This window comes from Silene latifolia, chromosome 1 (assembly GCF_048544455.1).
Source record: "Silene latifolia isolate original U9 population chromosome 1, ASM4854445v1, whole genome shotgun sequence".
NCBI classification, from domain to species: Eukaryota; Viridiplantae; Streptophyta; class Magnoliopsida; order Caryophyllales; family Caryophyllaceae; genus Silene; species Silene latifolia.
The window spans coordinates 187,694,871-187,715,840 of NC_133526.1; the positions used below are offsets into that span (position 1 = coordinate 187,694,871).

Sequence of the window (20,970 nt, forward strand, 5' to 3'; positions counted from 1 at the left end):
TACTATTGTTTCATTAATAAGAGTAAAATATTAACAGCGAGAGTAGTGAATTTATCTCAAAATTTATTTCATCATAATTTTAGGATATGTCATAGAAAAATATATTAATGATAAATTTATGGGTTATGCAACTTTAAATAATTTTATTTAATGAAAAAAAAAATTAATGGTAAGTAGAGGTAGCCCGGGCGAAGCCGGGCACCAATACTAGTGACAACAATTAGGGGTACCACGTATGTTTTAAAAAATATAAGGGGTAATAAATACGGTATTTGAGTAACCCTATGTCAATTTATTTTTCATCTTCCAGAACTTACTCCTACAACTTCCATCAAAGGTTTTGCAATGGCTTCTTCAAAAATCTATCCCCAATTTTTGAATTTCAATCTTCAAATCGCTGCAATATTCACGTTGGTTTTGCAATTAATTACTCTCAATCAAAGACGATGACTATGGTGGAGTTAAGCATGATCGCTTTTAGGTAACTCAACTTCTTTTAATTACATATTTCCTTCTTATTTGTATCCATTCTTACCTCCATTATTTACATGCAATTGTTGTCATTATTGAATTGGTAAAGTCAAACAATGCTAATATTGCTCCTCACATCTTCATAATAATGTACTGTCAGTCTGTCATGATAGATCTAGCCTAATTGAAATTAAATTTATAAATGTTGATTATGAAAAAGAATAGTACACCCCCGTCCCAATCGTTTATTTACCTTTTGGTTTTGACACAAAGACCAACTAAAGAAAGAAGGACCCGATTATTTGTTGACAATTGGACTAAATTGACTTCCGAGGATCTAATTGTTCATTAAACGCATACCCAAAATGGAATAGGTAAACAAATGACCTTGACGGAGGGAGTACAAGTAGTAGACAACTGAGCATGATTTTTGCTTCTCCAATATATAAACAAGCGATCGACTCAGAACTAGTTAGTATAAATGCCGTCTTTTTTAATCGTTAGACATTATTGGCACAAATGCAATATATGATTATATATGATTATTTAACTGTTCGTCTCGTTGAATTTTACACAATGCACATGTCTTATGTCTCCAGCTACTACCAAGCACGACAACCAGCTGTTGTGTATCATAAATAAAGTAGACTTAATACTTTAATATTAACAAATGAGTGTTCTGTTCTCCATTTAAATCTCTCAACAATTGTTCAACTTGAAAGAAAGTAAGAAATTAATTGCTTTTGTTTTACTCCTGTGATTCTTGATTTCTTCATTGTTTCTTAGAGGTCGTAAAACACAATCCTTTCTCTTGTTAATTCAAACAAAAAAAAAAAACAAATAGTGTGTGTGTGTTGTGGCCGGGGCGGATCGAACAATGTCTGACCCGATATTAGGTGGTGTCAAAGCTGGGATGGGTTGTTTTGATACATTGGTTGTCAAGAGAATCCAAGAGTATCTCAAGTTCATCGGGAGTTATGATGCTAACATGACTGCTCTGATAAACGAGCTTTACGTTTTATGTGCAAAGAAGCTGGACCTTGATACAAAAGTGATGGAAGAAATGGCTGATCTGCGGAAGATGACAAGAGTGACTGCGAATTGGCGGAATAGTATAATGGAGTTGATCGAGGGGGAAGAAATGAAGAAGCTTATGAAAGAAGAAAGGGTGGCTGAAATTGTGGTGAAAATGATGGAACGACCTCTTTTGAAGAAGTTTTGGGAAGAGGATAGAGAGATCTTTGACATTTTGGTCCGTGTGGTGAAGAAGAAGTGCAATCAAAAGATTGTTGGTGGAGAAGTTGATGCTGAGGAGGATGCTGATTACAAGAAAGTCGCCAAGATAGCTAGCAATGTTTTGAAGGATATTGCTGAAGAGTTTAAGGAGTTCATAAAAAGGGATGACACGACTGTTGCTGTTGCTGTTGCTGTGGTTAAGCTATTGAATGATGATGATCTCGAGAAGCTCAAGAGAGACGGGAACGAGATGGACGAGATGTTGCGTAAAGCAGAGGATATCATTCTAAAGAAGGCTGAGCTTAATGATCATAATGAAGAGGAATTAACACTCCCGAAACATGACAAGGATGTCCAACTAGTTAATGAAAATATCATCAAAGAGAAAGTTGGAGGTTGGCGTAAACGTATGGGAAGCTTGATGAGTTTTCTCGATGACGAGAACTTCAAGAAAGGATTGCCAGAAGGTGCAATGCTAGGGTTGGAGGTCATGGAAGCTTTGAGCAAACGTTCTGGGTTTCAGGAGGTTAAAGAAAATGGCAAGTCACACAGGTACTGTGGCTGTTGTGTCGTTCGACTCAAGGGTTATCGTCATCGTCATGATATGAGTGAATTAGCTGAAATTATGGTGCAGGCTATCAAGCCTATGATTGATGGGTGTCCTCTGGGTTCGGGTCTTTTAACGAGACGTAAAAGACCAGATGAACTCGAAAATATTCCCGGTGACTTCATGGAGGGCTTTGAGTCCAGAGAAGAACTTTTGCGGAAAATATTGATAGATTTAAGAGATGATCAAGTTAACATTGTTGGTGTATATGGCATGGGCGGTTGTGGTAAGTTATATTGTGATTTTTTTTTAAATTATTTTATATGCTTCAAATATGCATTTTCTGCTAATTTTTTTTTTTTTTTTTTTTTTTTTTTTTTTAATATTTATGGGTATGTTAATGGGCTAGGTATATGGTATATCTTAGTCGTAATTTAACGAGTCATTTCAAGTTTGAATCGTCTCGAGCTACAAGTTAAATTTACATTTCATAGCCCTTAAAAAGCCGATCTGTTTCTGTCAGGGTTGGTCATTTTTTGTAAGATCAAGGGGAAACAGAAGATACGCTACAAAGTTGGTCTTATACCCTTATTCCCTTAATAGACCTTGCAATTTCAAATACATTTTGAATTGTTCTTTCGCTAATGAATGTCATACTAGATGGTTTTGGATATCATTAATGACGGGAAGGGAAAGGGAAAGGAGGAGGAAAGAGAGAAGGAAAAGGAAAGGAAGGGGGGAGGGGAGAAGGAATGGTGGATGAATTTTTTTCTCTAAACTAGCTTAATACCCGTGCAAAGATGCACGAGCGTATACAAAATAATACATAAGCTAATATATAAATCAATCTTATAGATTTTATAATTATAATATGATGTTAATTTGAATGGACAAATGCAAAAAAGATACTAATTGTTTAGAAAACTTTCATTTTTTGAATGAAGTTATCCTCCATCACTTTTAATCGCGAAGACTTTCTTACCTGTTTATATGTCATACCATGTTTACACTCATGTCTTATATTTGTAATCTAACATTCAATAGTACCGTGTCTTATTTCATGCTTACAATCGTGTCTCATATCATACCAAAAAAATTCGAGTGCAAGCAAATGATACAAATCAACGAAGTTTTGAAATTGTTTTTATGAAATAAAAGTTGAAAATAAAGGTTAAAGAAGACTAAAATAAAATTTATGAAATCTTATACTATGTAACAGTGATAGTAAAAATTGTTTACGCATAACCACTTTTTATTCATATATATTTTATAATATATTTACGAGTTTGATTGAAAGAGTAACTTTTGTAAAATTACTACGTTACTTGTAATTATTGTTACCGAGCTGGGTAGTTGAACTTATATAATAGCTAAAGTTGTCAAATGTTGCATAATTTTAAGGCAAAATAGTAAAACTATTGTTTAGATTCTATTTAATTTAGAAAAAAATAAATTCGTATCAATTATTTGCAGAATAAATAATAACACAACAATAACAGAACACCATTGTTGAGAAGAATTAGCCTTGGAAAAGGATTTTGGGTTTTCTTGGTTAGATAGATTAGGAAAGAGGATGATGATTGATGGTAAAAAAAATCAAGAACTGTAGTTTGTATTTTGGATTTTCAGGATATATTATTGTAAATGTTTGTGTGTGGGCTTTTTTTTTATTATTATTTTTTTTAATCAAACCCGAAAGAGTTTTACTTCATCAACGATTGATCAAAAGCAATACGGTCCATAGCAATTTGAGGATTGCTACTCTCCCATCGTCGACATCCAATCAGGCTTTTTAGTAGCGGTATCGGTCGCGATCGCAGTCGCGGCAACGGAGTCGCGGAATCATCCCCGACTCGGCCGTCGCGCTCTCGACGCTGTTATCGACGTGATATTTATTTTACAAGCTTTTGTAGATATTTCATCATCTATTGACTATTTCATATAAAGTTAAGATTAATTCTACTTAGGATAATTAATTTGACCAATGCTACACAGTATCTAAGAGCTTTTCATTAAAAAAACTTGGCCGGTACAAGTTATAACTCGTCGGGCCGAGTTGGCCGATACACGTTGTAAATCGGTCGTCTTGGCCGATACTTTCTTGTTTTCAGTTTGCCCGATACATCACGGGATATCTCCTATCGGCGGCCTCCGATATCGATACATCTCGGGCGATACGATACGTATACGTATCGCCGAGATTTAAAACCATGCATCCAACCGACCAAGGAGTAATATGCGCAAGCTCATGGGCAACACTATTAAAGTTTCTACGAGCAAAAGAAAAAACATCATCTTCAAACCAATGTACTACTAGTATCCAAAATTTCATCGTAAATAAGAAAAATACTACTACGTCCTTGCTTACGCTTCTGCAAATCTTTGATAACGTTGAAGCTATTGCCTTCCACCACCACACGCTTAACTCCTCTTTGTTTGGCTTCTCGAACTCCTACTGTCTCCGCTTCAGCAGGCTCTATTATAGCCCCAACACTTGTCCCAACTCCCGCATCCACGTTGATTTTCACCATTCCTTCCCTCGTTCTCACCCATCCTCCATCTCCCTCTTCTTTCGCATCTCCCCTGCCAACAACAGCCCTTTCCCCCCTTCCATCCTTTCCTCCCTCATCTCACTTGATACCGTCGTTTCAGTACCAAAAATAAATACCTAGTACTACTAACAGAAGTCAGCGGTAAGTAGGGTCGATCTCCACGGGGAGGCAGTCACTATCTACTTGTCTATTCTAGTCTGTCCACGGTCACAGTTGGGGGTTTGAAATGTTTGAACTAAGCTAAATGAGATTAAAGTAAGAGAAAGGAATAAGAGGGATTAGCAATAAAGAGAGGAAACTAGGATTGTCGGGTCATCAATGAATATAGTAGATCGGTCGCGTGAATCAGTCTAAGGGGCAACGAATATCTCCTTCCGGTCTCAATTCACCCTAAAACACTATTAACTTAGCTTCCACCCTCACTAAAGCACCCTAATGTTCACTGCAGGTCTCACCCCTTCCAACCTTTCTGACCTAGGTCAGGGCTTACCAAATTAATTAAGCTAAATGCATCGATTCAAGTAGCTAGTTACAGTTCCCTAAATCCTAGCAAGAGATTTAGCTATGCATAAGTATGAATAAAGCAAGAGCAAAAAGCAAAGGAACAATCAACATCGCAAAAGAGAGAGTAAGAAAGAATTACAAAGTAAGATCCGGAAAGAGAAGAACAATCGTCTAACAAAGAGTACAAGAGAAAGAGGAAGAGGAGAAAAAGAGAGAGAGAGCGCTATAACCTAATTACGACTCCCTTATATAGGGGAGTATAAAACTAACAAAATAAATCTATCACGGGCCTAATTAGCCCGTGTAATCTAGTAAATCACTCGATTCAGACCACTCGATCGAGGACTTCTTCAGCAAAACCGCTCGGTCGAGCACTTTAGGCTCTCGATCGAGTAACTCCATAAAAGCACATTTCGATCGAGCATAATAACTACTCGATCAACCTTCAGAGTTTGCCAAACCACTCGAGCTCCAAAACATCTCGATCGAGTGCTTCTTACTGGGATCAGCCTTCAACTCGTCATCTCGTCATGACAGCTTCCTTTGACCTTCCTTCACGCATTCCGAGGTACGATTATTGCTCCAATATCTCCATCTCCTACAATGCATGTTAAACGGGACGAATAATGCACGATTCCGCTACTTTTGGATCCATTTCTGCAATTAAGACAAAACAAACCAAAGTAGCCAATTCGGGACATTTCAAAATACAAAGCGATACAAATGGCATAGAGACTGCGTGCAATAAGAGGCTAAAAAGTCTATATAAATTGCACGTATCATCACTCATAAGGTCTCCCACTCTTTTAATCACCACATCCGGCCACACTTGCTACTCTTCGAACACCCATTTATTACTCACTTCCCATGTCGCCCAACAACTCGTCATAAACACCCCGTGACGAGCCTCACCCCACTCCTCCTTCCACACATTCTCCACCCACTTCCTCACCCGCTCAAACCCACCCACAATCAGGCTCGACTCCGTGCATCTGCCACACAGACATCCTCGCATTACAACGGGGGATTCTAGCAGCAATGTTCCCCCCTTGTAGCAAGAGCATCAAGACAAAATATGCAAAGTAATACATGGAGCTTCCATACCTCATTCCAAAGTCTTTGTTCATCTTCATCGTTCATCTTTTTCATTGGTCTGACCTGTTACATTTTCATTCGCCATGCTCAAAAGACGATAAGCTGATTTTACTGTATAGATGTCGTCCCTCTCCGGTCCCAACACCAAATGTCAACCGGTTTGGTCACGCTTAGTCGTATTTCCACGATTCTCTCATGCTCGAAAGGTAGAAGTAAGGCATGTACCTTTTCCTCGCTCCAACTCATCTCCTCCCCGTTAATAAGTGCGGCCACCCTCATATCCTCCATTTCGTTTCTTCTTGGCGGGATGACCCTCCTAGATTCCCTCCCTCTATCGATGAGTCCAACCAGATCCGAGTGCTCACCCCATCGCCTACTCTTCGTCGAATCCCCAACTGCAAAACATCTCTAGCCTCCCATATTCATGTCTCGGTGTAACTTGGGTTGGTCCCAAGATCCGCTTCTATGAACGGCTTATCCGGGAAATATTTCCCCTTCAAAACCATCGATATAAGGCTCTAGCTCGATACTAGCTCGATACAAGGGACCGCATGTTATTGCAAAAATTAACTGCAAGCTTTAACACACTCATCACTTAAGTAGGGATAAGTAGGGATGGATTGGGGAACGACCTTTATCAGAACCTCCCTACCGGCTTTTGAGAGTAGCATACCCCGCCAACCTTGTAATTTCTTGCTAATTCTATCCCGAATCACCTTAGAAATAACTTCCTTAGAATGACCCACCGTAGTTGGTAATCCGAAATACTTATCTTGCTTCTCAACCACCCGAACTCCAAGGACCTCCGCACCGCAATAGCCTCCCTCGTTCCAATTTTGGTACCCGAACTAAAAGAAGCGATAGTCTTGCCCTGAGGCAACCTCATATTGTTGAAGTATCCCTCTAATATGCACTGCCTCAACAACTTAATGAGAAACACGCTATCACCAGCAAACAAAAGGCGAGTAATGCAAGGAGCTTGCAGAGTTACCCGCACACCATGAATAGAATCCGATTCCATCGACAACCTCCTCGTCATACTCTTGACAACAGGGGAACACAACGAATATACGGAAACAACGGATCGCCTTGCCTAATCCCTCGGTATGGAACAAAGGTGGTCGAAGGACAACCATTAATGGGAACCAAGGGGGTCGAAGGACAACCATTAATGGGAACCGAAAAGGAAACAAACCTGACGCATAACATCTATACTAATATATAAAACAGAACCCTTTAACATGTAACTTTCCCGCTCATCTACTCTAGGCATCTTTTCTCATAGTAAACTGATATTTCCTAAATTTTATCTAATAAAAGGTTCCCTAATAATCGTTTCCTAAATTTGCGATGGCTTATCTCCTTGTGTGGAATCTATTTCTCACCTCTTCCGAGACTGTGGCTTTGCAAAGGCTTTATGGTTTGGTTGTCCTTTAGGACTTAGAATCACGAATGGGGTGGATATTGATGTTAGGGTGTGGGTCATTAACCGGATTACTTACTTCTTAAATGGCCTAGATCCTAACTCCCTCCTTGGCCTATGGGTGCTCTCAATTCTATTCTTGGTGACATTCAATGTATGAATGCGGTTGCGTGCAGTAAAGACGTTAGCCGTCTTCAAGCGCCTTTGTTGGACTTCTCTCCTGAATTTGAATTGGCAAAGAGGATTAGAAACTCCTTGCCCTCTTGGCTTGTTGGTGGACCTGTGTGCGGAAATGTTTGCACTGTCAAGTGTGATGCTGCTTTGAGGGGTGATAGAAGTTCTCAAGTGTGATGCTGCTTCGAGGGCTGATAGAAGTTCTGGCATGGGGTGGTGCTTGTTGGATAGTAATGAGACCTTAAGGAATACTACTCAAGCTCGCTCGTTCGCCTCTTCTGCCGTGCATGCCGAAGGTCATGGTGCTATTATGGCGCTAAAATGGGCCTTGGACGAAGGGTATCTTCATGTTAGATTGTCACAGGTTGTCTTATCTTGGTTATGCAGGTTGCTGGAGCGGAGAAGGCGATTAAGGCGATTGCGTCTATTAATTGTATTATTCAGGATATTAAGTCAATTGTGTCTCGTTTTCATTGTTGCTCTCTTAGCTTTTGTCCTAGGGGAGTGAATAGGATAACTCATAATCTTGCTCAGGAGCTCTTTTGTAAGCTATGCTATTTGTTGTTGTCAACAAAAACATTACCCCAGTGCCTCAATGGCTCCCGCAAATTGCAGGGTAAGGGGGGGTCGGATGTACGCAGCCTTACCCTTGTGTTAGGAACACAAAGAGGCTGTTTCCGAATGACCCAAGATGAAAATTGCGTCGAGAACTGCATCGAAGGACCGCCACTTTACAAAAGAAAGAAGCGCAGCCACTTTAGTGAGCCATTTTGATTTATTCCATTATAATCCATAACCAAAGAATAATGAGTCTTTGGCTCCATTCGAAATAATCCTTTCCTAATGAACACAATTTTTCATAATAAAAATTATCTACTCATTTTTTATAACGTATGCACTATTTCTCCCTCTTCATTGATATTGAACATATGTTTGTTTATAGGGTTTTTTGTCAAACACAACCTTTAAAAAAAAGTTTTTTCCAAACACCACCTTTAAAAAAAAAGTTTGTAAAACACAACCTTTAATAAATTTTTTGTTACCAAACACGACTTTTTGGCCGAAAGACATAACATTTTGCAATAGGGTAACTTTCAATCGACATTTGGGATAGCAAACGATGTCGGTTTAATCTGTTCTTAGACTCGTTGGAAAGGTGGAAATACAACCTTTTCATGGGTTATCAACACGATGGTCAAAGGTAGCCTTATGTGGGATCTATTGCTGTGTAAAGTAAGGCTGGTCGGAGAGATTAGTGGATGGTCGGGGATTTTTAGTAGGTCTTTTAATGAGGTTATGATGCTTTGTTTGGTCTGAAAATTGGTATGTAGGTAGCGGGGAGTGCAAGGCAGGTCTTAGTTGTGTTGTTTGTGGTGGTTGTTGGTTGCAAGTGGTGGTTCGAAGGGAGTTAAATTGGAGTTAAAAAACAATCAAAAGAATGTCAAAGTAGGATTTTGTTTTGTGGGTCAATTCACTCACCTCAAACCACCACTTACAACAAACAACCACCAAAAGCAACACAACTATGACCTACCTTATGCTCCCTTCTATATATATACCAAATTTTAGACCAAATAAAACATCTTAACCCCATTTAAAGACCCACGAAAAACTCTATGACCACTCGCTTTAGAGCTAGCCTCTCCAACCAGCTTTACTTTACACATCCATTGACCCCACATAAGGCCACATTTGACCATCGTATTGATAACCCTTGTAAAGCTTGTATTTCCATCTTTCCAACGAGTCCAAGAACACTTTAAACCGACATCGTTTGCTATCTCAAACGTCGACTGAAAGTTACCTCATTGCAAAATGTTATGTCCTTCGGCCAAAAAGTCGTGTTTGGCAACAAAAAAATTATTAAAGGTTGTGTTTTACAAACTTTTTTTTTGAAGGTGGTGTTTGGAAAGAACTTTTTTTTAAAGGTTGTGTTTGACAAAAAACCCTTGTTTATACAACAATCTTATCTTTATAAATATAGAAACATTTCATGCATTCACATTGATCCATGTCATTTTATGCAGTTTTTTTTTTCTTTTTTGTTTTTTCCCATAAAATAAATCGTGGGCCCCTTTACCAGTTAGTTGAATTAATTTCTTTTTCATTACAGATTTATCGTGTTTATAATCTGATAAGTTAATATGTTTATATAATGATTATTACTTCTTCAATTTTACAATTTACAACTTTAAGAATATTAAGTAAATAATATAAAATATCAATACAATGTTCCCAAAAATTGAACAAATTAAAATTGATAGAGTAAGGGCTAAAGAATTGATAGCTTTAAAAAATTATGGAGTAGTTACAACAATCTTAAATAATTTTTTAAGCATGCAATTACTAGATTTACATATTTTCTTATTCTAAAAAAAATTTACCATTTGGTTCTCATGAAGTATAACTATTACCAAAAAAAATAACATACTATTTTTTTTATGACTAATGAAAAATAATAAAGAATCTCAAAAAATTACTTTAAACGCTAGAAGGAAAAATAATGAATTTCATCAGTACCGCTCAAAACAACAAAATAAAAAAAAAATTATAAATTGGGTAATAGTTAATACACATCAAAAAGTTGTAGACAATTTTAAAAGATTTTTTTTTCGATTTAATAGTATTTTTTTCACCATCGAATGCATCTATACCAAAATGGTAGAACTTCCACCCAGTAATTCTATTCACTATAATCGTATATTACATTAATATTATTTTTAATGTTAATCATTATATCAATGTTCCTAAAAACATACCACTGCAATTTTGCACGGGTTTAAAGGTAATGTAGGAAATTTTATAATACTTGGGAATGATATTAGACCGTTTTAGTTAATTCTATATTTATGTTTCTTGAATTGTATTGTAAACCCTTTTAAATTTTGACAATTGTTTCGATTTTATAGTGATATTTACATTGTTAGCTATTTATTATTTTCCATACATTGCATTTAATATACTCTATATCATGTTTTAACACGGAATTCATGCATTTTTTTTCACGGATTTTAAACATGTGTAAGTTTCAAACCCTTGCACTTTTTGCACGTGTTTTAACCTATTATCATTATAAAAGAAATAGAGTAAAAAATATTCATGTATGCTAATATGTTAATCATTATATCAATGTTCTTAAAAGCATACCCGTGCAATTTTGCACGGGATAAAAACTAGTGATATTATCAATCTGAGCTCCGACAAATCCCATTTTGATCTAGATTCTCTCAAAAAAATCCCACTCCATGCTCCATGCTGTCATAAGCTTTAGCCCTGTCGTGTACTCAAAATTTTCATATAGTGAAAAATTTCAAAAGCTACCAAGATGTTATCCATAATATGTCTAACAGGAGTAAAGCCAACTGGTTCTCTGAAACAATGTCACTCAAAAATAATTTCAATCTGTTGGCGAGAACTTTGGAGACAATTTTATACACCACAATGCATAAGCTACTCCACCTAAAATCTGTCATCTTATCAAGAGTTATCTTCTTTCTTTGGAATTAATACAATATGCGGGTGCAGCACTCCGCAAAATATGTAAAACCGAATTAGTCACCATAGGCCCAATATGCTAAGCTGATAGAATAATGCATTCACAACATCGGGTCCCGGCGCCTTTAGGGGATGCATTTGGTTAATAGCCTCAATAATTTCCTCCTCTCTCTATAATCACACCTCAACAAAGCATTCATCCTCTCCGAAACTCGCCCTTCCACAAAACACTTCACAGAATATCATCAAACTCATGTGGCTACGACGTAAACAACTCCGCAAAATAATCATTGGCCACACCCGCCACCGCTTCATTACCCTCCCTTACTCTATCATCCCTGTCAAGAAGTAGTTTCGAGATATTGTTCTTTTGTTTTCGTTGACTAGCTTTTCGAGGAAAAATTTGTATTCTTATCGCCCTCCTTTAGCCACAAAGCTCTGGAGCGTTGACGAGAGAAGATCTCTTCTTCCTCGAATATGATGAGCAATCTCCTTAATAATATTTTTGCGCTCCTGAATAGCTTTGGCCGTTCTCTCACCTTCATCGAGCCTTTGGAGTCGTTTCCCAATCCCTAACAATTTTCCCGATATTAATGCTTTTTCATTCCATCACTCATCCGCAACAACCAGCTCCCCATCCCCACACTCCCAAATCCGTCGTATGACCCCCTCACAGCCCTCAGCCCTCCTCAGTAACCCACAATTGCTCAAATCTGAATGGCCTCTTCCCTCGCTCGCAATAGCTAGTTCTCCCATCAAGCACGAGTTTCAAAGGAGAATGGTTAGACCACTCTTGTGTCATGTGTTTCACCTTGCATAAGGATATAAATTCATCCAATCCTCCGTTGCCATCACTCTATCAAAACCACATTGCCGCTTCTCGCTTGCCCATTAGCAAAAGTAAAAACACTCCCTTCGAAAAGGACATCTCTCAACCCACAATCATCAACCATCAACCATGTCCCTAAATGCCACTAGGCACCCCCACCCCCTCTAAGTCGAATACAAGATCTCATTAAAATCCGCTAAGCAAACTTAAGCCCGCGAGTCTAATTTTTTTTTTTTAAATTTAAAATCATCATTTAAGTTTTTTTTTTTATTAAATTGTTTAAGAGGTATGGTCTACAATTAAAATTATCACCGATTTTTTATGTCTGTTTTTTTTTTTTTTTTTTTTTTTTTATTTGAGTAATGTTTTTTGTTTACAAAATTTTTAGTTCTTTAATTTCGTAATGTATGTACTCATTATATTCCGTCCAAAAGTGTATGTATTGATTTATTAAATTGAAGCTTAATTGTCAATCACTTTGTATAACATCAATCACATTGTATAAAAATGAAATATATAAAGGATGGTTACATTGTAGAAATTAATTAAAGTGTGTAGAAGTTAAAGTGGAGTCAGTCAGGGTAAAAAATATTTGTTTTTATAAATAGGAGATTTTAGAAAAAAAGTTCAAAAAAATGAGGCTTTAAAATAATAGCTAGAAGAAGTAGCCACCAATAATACCCCGATGTTGTTCCATAATGTTTCCACTTTTGGATATTGTTGTCTAGGTGGAGTTTAAATGTGGGTTTAAGTTCTCATAGATTAAAATCATGGAATTGGTTACTCCCTTGACTTAGTCATATGTTTACTTTTAATTAAAATATTATTTTTAATGACTAGAAAAGTAAACAAACAAATGGGGTGAGAAAATTTAACTATTGTATATCATTCGGAAATAACTTCAGTTACGATGATGCAGGAAAAACAACACTGGCAAAAGAAGTTGCCTACAAAAGAGCTACTGATTTATTCGATACAAGAGTAGTGGTAGAGGTTTCCGAAGTTCCAAATATTAAAGGCATTCAGAATCAAATCGCTGGAGGAATCGGCTTGACATTGGAAGATATGCACACTATAGCTGAACGAGCGCGCATTCTTTATAATCAACTGAAGTCAGAGAAAAAGAAAATACTCATAATCCTTGACAACTTATGGAAGAAACTTAAGTTAGATGAAGTGGGAATTCCTTACAAAACTACTAAAGATTTCTGTTGTAAACTCTTGGTTACAACAAGGGAAAAACGGGTGTGTAGCCTTATGGATGTCCAGGAAGCTAATATATTTGAGATGGGTTTATTGAACGAAAGAGAAGCTTTAAAACTTTTTGAAAATCAAGCTGAAAAGAAAGTAGGTAGTGGAGAATTCAAAGACGTGGCAGATAGATTATTGAGGAAGTGTGGTGGGTTACCTCTAGCAATTACCACGACAGCGAGTGCCTTAAGGGGTAAAAATCTGCGAATGTGGTGTCATTTTGCCGAGACATCCGAAAAGCCTATCTCGAGTCAAATTAGTAGTGAGTATCGTGAGACATACTCAATTCTTGAAACAAGTTACAAGCTTGTTGATATAGAAGAAAAAATGATATTTCTATTTCTTGCTTGTTTATCTCCCCTCGATTTGGCTATAACAGTGGATGACTTGATGAGATATGGTATTGGGTTAGATTTATTTCAACGTGTCGATAGTGTTTCAGAAGCCACCGAGCAAGCAAATACGTGGGCTAACGAACTTATTTCATCGTCATTGTTATTAAAAGGTGATTCTAATGGTGAAGTCAAGATTCATGATCTTGTTCGCGCATCTGCTATCTCATTTATTGACAAAGGTAATGTTACATTGACTAATTACCTTTTTGTACTTAAAAAACGCTGACTAATAAAATAAACTTCCATTTTTATTTACAAAAACGAAAGGTACAAATCATTCCCTTGTTTTTAGGCGTTCTCTTAAGGATCTTCACTTACAAGTTTGGTTAGGGGAGTATGTGATAGATAGGTTATCCCTACTGAAAAAAACGCTGACTAATCCTTCAACTTGGTTTGCACATTTTACTAATTTAGTTATGTTATCCCCAGTAAAATTTCTATTTGGGCGATTCTTGATAAACAACTCTTTAATGTTAGATCTTGTATAACAATTATATAACCCCATGTATTTTTAATTTAATCACTTTAGATCATGTATTATTACGGCTATCATATATTTGATTTGTAATGCACACTCTATTGTTACCCTTTGGCAGGCAAAGAGCGCATGACCTTAGTTGAACGTATCCCTCGATGGATGTGTAAGAAGACGTTTAAGAAGTTCACGGCCATATCATTGATGTCTGGTCATGATTTTTCTCGACTGAGTGGAGTGAAAGCTCCTCTGCTTGAAATTTTGTTATTAAAAGGCGACGTATCCCTAAGAACTCTACCTTCTGATTTCTTCGAAGGAATGAGGAATTTAAAGGTTCTAAGTCTATCAAATGTGAACTTTAATATGGGATTACCAGAATCAATGGGGGAATTGGAGCATCTACAAACATTGCATTTGCACGACTGTATGTTGAAAGACATTAAATTGATTGGTAAGTTGGTGAACCTTCTTGTTTTGAGCTTGCGCGAATCAACTTTGGAAGAATTAGCTGTTGAAATTGGGGAGTTATGCAACCTTCGGATGCTGGATATAGGAAGTTGCAAAGGTATGAAAAGGATCCCGGCTAATATCTTATCCCGTTTATCTAATTTAGAAGGTCTTTACATGCTCAATGGTTTTGACGGTTGGGCATCTACAAATATCGAAGTTAACAATGAAGATGGGTCTTGCCAGGCAAGTGGAAGTGAACTAGACGGGTTGTCTCACCTTAATGTTCTTGAAATGGAGGTTTCTAAAACTGAACAATTGTTGACCGTGAATAATGGTCAGCTGATGGAGCAACTGGGGAAGTTCAAAATACGTGTTCGCAATCCTGACGGAAGTCACGAAGAATTACCTGTGTTCCGTAATGTTATGGAGCTGATTGATATTGTTCCAAGTCCAAACAGTGGGTTAAGAGCGTTGTTAAAAAAAACCGAGTGTTTGGTACTAAGAGATTGTCGTAGGCTCACCAAGAATATTGTCCCTGAGTTGGACGAGGACGGTTTTAAGGACTTAAAGTATTTCAAAGTTGAAAAGTGTAATATGAAATCTCTAATCAGCTCAGATGAACAAAATGAGTCAATGGTCTTTGCAAATCTGGAGATTTTGGAGCTAATAGATATGTACAACTTAGAGATGATATGTGATGGGAAAGTTCCAGCAGGAATATTCTCTAATCTCCGTCGCCTCTATTTATGTGCTTTGCACAAGTTGGAAAGTGGGTTGTCTTTGACTTTCGGTTTGCTTCAGTTGAATGAGGTTTCTGTTAAATCCTGTGGATCATTGAAATTCATTGCTTACAAGGATGCAAAAACAGCAATAAACGAGACAGTAGTTGATATGTTTCCTTGTTTGAAATCACTTCACCTACGTAGGGTTGATAGTCTATCCAGCGTGGTGGGGCAATCAGGAAATGAGGAGTTTGCTCTCTTCAACGCAGAGGTAAGTCAGAGGAATTTAATATGCAAATGATTTTATACCTATAACTTGGTAAAGAGGAGTAAAAAACATATGGTAGCAACTAGCAACTAGCAATGGCATAAACCAAAAAAAATAAATTAATTCTTTTTAAGTGAATTCATTTTACAAAATTTAATTCTTAGAAAGTTGGACTCAAGTTCTTTCAGATCTTTGAAAATAAGTATTTACGACCCTAGCTGTAGTTTTATTGCTACCGTATAGTTAACTGATACTCCGTTCTCCGTTTGTAACAACGAAGAAGATTCCTAAGGATTTTATTACGCTAACTAATGTGATTGCTTAACAATGAAATTACTAGAAAATACCAAAAGTAAATTTCCTTTTAATTGTAGATTCATTGCTTATTAGATCATTATGTAAGATCTAACATGTCACTTTTTAATGTTTGTACCACAGAGCAAATATCCATCTCTTGAGTATATCATATTGTTGGGTGTTGATACAATTCAGACACTCTGGAGTAGAACAAATTACGTTTCCAGCTTTCAAGTTTTGAAGGTTCTACATCTTAATTATTGTTCCGGGTTGCAGAGCTTAGGTTCTCCATCTATGTTTGCTGCACTTATCCAACTTGAAGATCTGCAGATATATAAATGTGTAGATTTGCAAGAAGTCGTAAGCAAAGAGACAGAAGGGGACGGAATTCTTGAAAAAGTCATTAATTTTCCCAAATTGAAATTTCTTGCGTTGACAGATTGTTGGAAAATGGAAAGGTTCTATAGAGGAAGTTATAATCTTAAGTTCCCTAATTTGAAATCACTGCATTTGTTAGACATCTGTCATTTCACCAATTTTGATGGGTCAGAAAACTCAACCACCTTATTCTCTGATAAGGTACTATTCTCATAATTAGTGATATATGAAATATACGGTTGGTCTAGAATATATAACCTCATATCTGGTTAACTAAAAAATTATTTCTTATTAATGTGCAGATTGAATTTCCATGCCTAAAGGAATTGGACGTACAAAAAGTGTCCACGGAAGTTTTGAGTCTATGGAATTGGTCTTCATCATCAGTTGTGCAAGGAGAAAGTGAAAGCGGTAGCATCTCATTAAACCATGTTCCAAACTTGCAAAAATTAAGACTTGGTATGGTCCATGGGTTGGTGTCCATTCCTCACTCCGTGACTCATAAATTGTCCCATTTGGAAGTCAATAAATTTGACAATATCAAATCCCTATTCTCAGTTTCGGCAGTAGGTGGGGAGGCCTTATTTACATATTCACAACTTCCAGGCTTAAAAAAACTTTCTGTTGGTGATGGTGAGTCATTGGAACAATTGTTTGACAGCGAAGAAGATGATGTTATCGTATCGTTCTGTGAATGTCTATTAGAAATAACATTGTATAGTATGCCAAAACTGAAGATTTTACCCCTGCATTTACTCAAAAATATTCGCACCCTCTCTCTTAAATATTTAAGCTGGAAATATGTATTTTCAGCTGATCTATTCATTAAGGGTAAAGAACAACTGCAACTACTCGAAAGTCTGGAGATTGAACACGGTCCAAACATGGATGTAATAATCCATGATGAGGTAGTTGGTGATGAAGAAGAAAGCGTTTATAGTTTTCCTCGCCTTAAGATTCTAAAGTTATTGCATTTGGATATCACCAAGTTTGCCACCAAACCAAACACTGGAATACAATTTCCATCACTTGAAAGTATTGAAATGCGGTTTTGTTCTAATATCGAATCATTTTGGTTAGGATCCTTTATGGCTCCAAAACTAAAAGAAGTGAAGCTAGAGATGTGTAATAATATGCAGTGTTTTCTGCCTGGAAAAAGGAATGAAGTTCGAGAACTGCCATTATTAGAGAGGGTGGAGATTAGTTTTTGTGAAAGGCGGTTGACATTTTCCTCGGAGCCTTTAGTTGCGCCCAAATTGCATCACGTGGTTCTAGAGTATTGCAACGAAATGGAGTGTTTTTTAGGCGGAGATCCAAATAATAATGATATTGTGGAATTGCCGTCCTTGGAGATTGTTTCTATTAGATGCTGCGATGGTATGAAATCCTTCTCATCAGGAGGAATGGTAGCTCCCAAACTATGTGAATTGAAAGTTGACTTCAAGGACTATTCTAAGTGTGCAAATGGGGAGCTGCAATCTATGTTGGCGAACCTGCCCAGCTATTTCGAAAGGTATATCTTATTATTATTATTACTTGTCTAAAAACCAAATTTCAGATATTATTATGTTTCTTTCAAATTAGCCCATGTTTCTCTCTTTTATGTTTAAGACTCAATTATCTCTAGTTACAATAGGTAGAACTCACATTTTTAGTCACATTTGTATCAAGTTGAGTCTTAGGATATATTTCAAAGACGACCCAACTAAAATTCTTTTTACTTTATCCCATGTTTGATGTTAAGGCGGATGCAAAGGTCAATGCAAACAACTTTGGTCTTGGCACTATGTCACGGTCCTGAGCGTATATGGTTGACACGCCTAAAACGTCGCTATTTAAGACGGCCAAATTAACAATTTATATACCACAATACGTACTAATTAATACTAATTCTAAACTAGTAAAGTAGCAAGCAAAAGGATCGAACCCAAGAGAAGGGGGGTTTTGCAATGGTGAGTTTAAAAGAGCAACTAGAACAATTGTGACAAATTAACAAGTATGTAAAAAGGGGGGGGGGGGGGGGTTTGGTTTGGGGTTTCAATTGTAACAAGAGCAAGGCTAAATTCAAACAAGAGTAAGCAACCAGCAATCAAACAAGTGAGTTTTAAGATGAAAATTTATCAAATTTGAGAGAGACTTAATCCGACTCAATTAAGTGAGACACTTTAGTTAATAAAACCACAAGATCAATCCTTTAATTATATTATCACCCTATTGTGAAGATGAATCTTCTAAATCTCCTTAATAATGGCCAAATGACAAGGAAATCACACTTAATCAAATAACCCAACTTTTCAATTCTACCAAGTAGAAATCACATACATTGGTCAAATTAACAAGAAGATAAGAGCACTAGAGATTCAATAGGCGTAATTGGACACAATGAAATCACAATTAATGCCTAATTACAAGTTAATCCTTTACTTGCTAATTAAGCCAAGAAGAAATCACATTCATTAGCATAATAACAAGGTGTTGCAAAGATGAGATTACAAGGAAATCACACTTAATAATCCCAACAACAATAAATTAAGGAACTTGATTAATTAAGCAACAAGGAAATCACACTTAATTACTCAATATAAACAAGATTTCCAAAATTCAAACAATAAACACAAAAGGATTAACAATGATAATGAAAATTAAGGAAAGATTAAGGAGTCTTACAACCAAAGATTACACCTTTGAGCCGGATTAAGAATAGGAGATTAGTTCTCCATAGTAGAGCTAAACCCAAATAAAAAAGATGAATAATTCCCAAATTACAATTTGATTAATTAAAAGTAAGCATAAGATCCCTAAAACCTAATGGTGTTCATCTATTTATAGCCCTAAGATGCGGAAGATTAATGGGCCTTAAGCAAGAAGTAAGACCGTAACAAAATTGCGGAATTACCAGAAAATTCGCATGGTGCGAATTATTGGACTGAAAATTCGCACGTTGCGAGTTGCCTGCTGGACAGCATTTTTTCAAAAGGTCATATCTCTCTCGTTACTTGGCCAAATGAGGCGTGTGACCTGCCGTTGGAAAGCTAAGAACATAAGCTTTCACCTCCACTTGGCCTTGCATCGATATGAGCTCTAGAACTCAAGATATACGGATTTGAAGTCGATCCTTATTCAAACGGAGCTTCAAATCTTCAATTCCTTCATCCTTTCAATTCTTCATGTCTTAGCTAGTCTTCCTTCTTGCTTGTAGATGTTTTGTACCATGTTAGACTTCAAGACATGTCTTTGATTCCGATCGTTGCTCAAAACTCCATTATTATCTCGACACTCGAAAAACGGCAATAGTGACGTAAATCATGTAAAACCGCATCCCAATGTCGCTTTATTGTACTTAAAATATGATAAATAGATAGTAGAAATACGAGCCTATCATTGGTCATGTCATCATCTTGAGTTTAACTACTCATCACATGGATTATAGTCCATAAATTGTTTAAAACTTAATACGAGTACTTCATTAAATTGATTGTTATGACAATTCTTAGAAATTTTGTTTTCAATAAATATGAAGTTAATGTGCATGTTCGTTTGTCTCGTGTCTCAAACAGAGAAGAAGAAGAAGAAGAAGAAGAAGAAGAAGAAGAAGAAGAAGAAGAAGAAGAAGATGAAGAGCTGGAGGAGCTACGCACTGAAGAGCAAGGCAAGGACAAATCCCAAGAAGAACAAAGCATGGAAGGAGATGAAGAACTGGAGGAGCTACGCACTGAAGGTAATGACAAATCCCAAGAAGAACAAAGCATGAAATGACTAAAGGAGATTCATCGTCGAGGGGGTAAAGAAATCCAAGGAAAATAGAAAGAACATTGTGACGACAGTGAATAAATTCAGGAATGGACTCCTAATATTCAAGCAAGAATATACTCTATAATAACTGAAGGAGATTCATAAGTATGACATATTTTTTTTCTGTTCAATTAATTTTACAATATCAAGACAATATTCCTATCAGCATTTTGCTTATGTCAATAGCATAAGGTAAAAGACGATGTTTACAGTTCCAATGGGTAGCACTGATCAGTTTCGACGGGTGGTAGTGGTCAACAATGCTTCAGTTATAACAAACATTTCGCAGAAAATACTGGTACATCTCCTTATAAGAAGCATGAAATCTACTTCTCGTTGGAGAAAAGAGTATTATAGTTTGGGAAAAAATTGTAAAAATTTGTTTCATCTCTATAGAAGTTTGTGTTTGGGAACTGCATTTGATCAAATCAGGAGCGCTTTGAGCAAATCTCACCATCAGAATCCTGCTAGGCGGCTAGAATACGGTGAGAAAGTTTTGTCTGCGTATCCCGATCAAGCCATAAAGTTACCTACACGGGGAAATTTGGTTGGTTTCGGTCTGTTAAGGTGGTTGGGCTATAGTATATCATATGCACCTCGTTGTTTAAATACGAAA

At 36.8% G+C, this 20,970-nt stretch overlaps 1 protein-coding gene across 4 annotated transcripts; it reads left to right on the forward strand.

Moving 5' to 3' along the window:
• Nucleotides 1-286: 286 nt before the first annotated feature.
• LOC141613682 (uncharacterized) lies at nucleotides 287-20,647 on the forward strand. 4 transcript variants are annotated; one of them, XM_074432437.1, is made up of 7 exons: nucleotides 287-481; nucleotides 1,502-2,540; nucleotides 13,246-14,151; nucleotides 14,569-15,890; nucleotides 16,326-16,763; nucleotides 16,865-18,075; nucleotides 20,120-20,647. In XM_074432437.1, the coding sequence occupies exons 2-7, from the start codon at nucleotides 1,526-1,528 to the stop codon at nucleotides 20,316-20,318; spliced, it is 5,091 nt and encodes a 1,696-aa protein (XP_074288538.1). In that variant the 5' UTR covers nucleotides 287-481; nucleotides 1,502-1,525; the 3' UTR covers nucleotides 20,319-20,647. The 4 variants fall into 4 exon arrangements, with proteins under 4 accessions (XP_074288538.1, XP_074288532.1, XP_074288535.1 ...); XM_074432431.1 differs by having other exon boundaries at nucleotides 298-481; nucleotides 1,368-2,540; XM_074432434.1 differs by having other exon boundaries at nucleotides 391-481; nucleotides 1,505-2,540.
• Nucleotides 20,648-20,970: the final 323 nt, after the last annotated feature.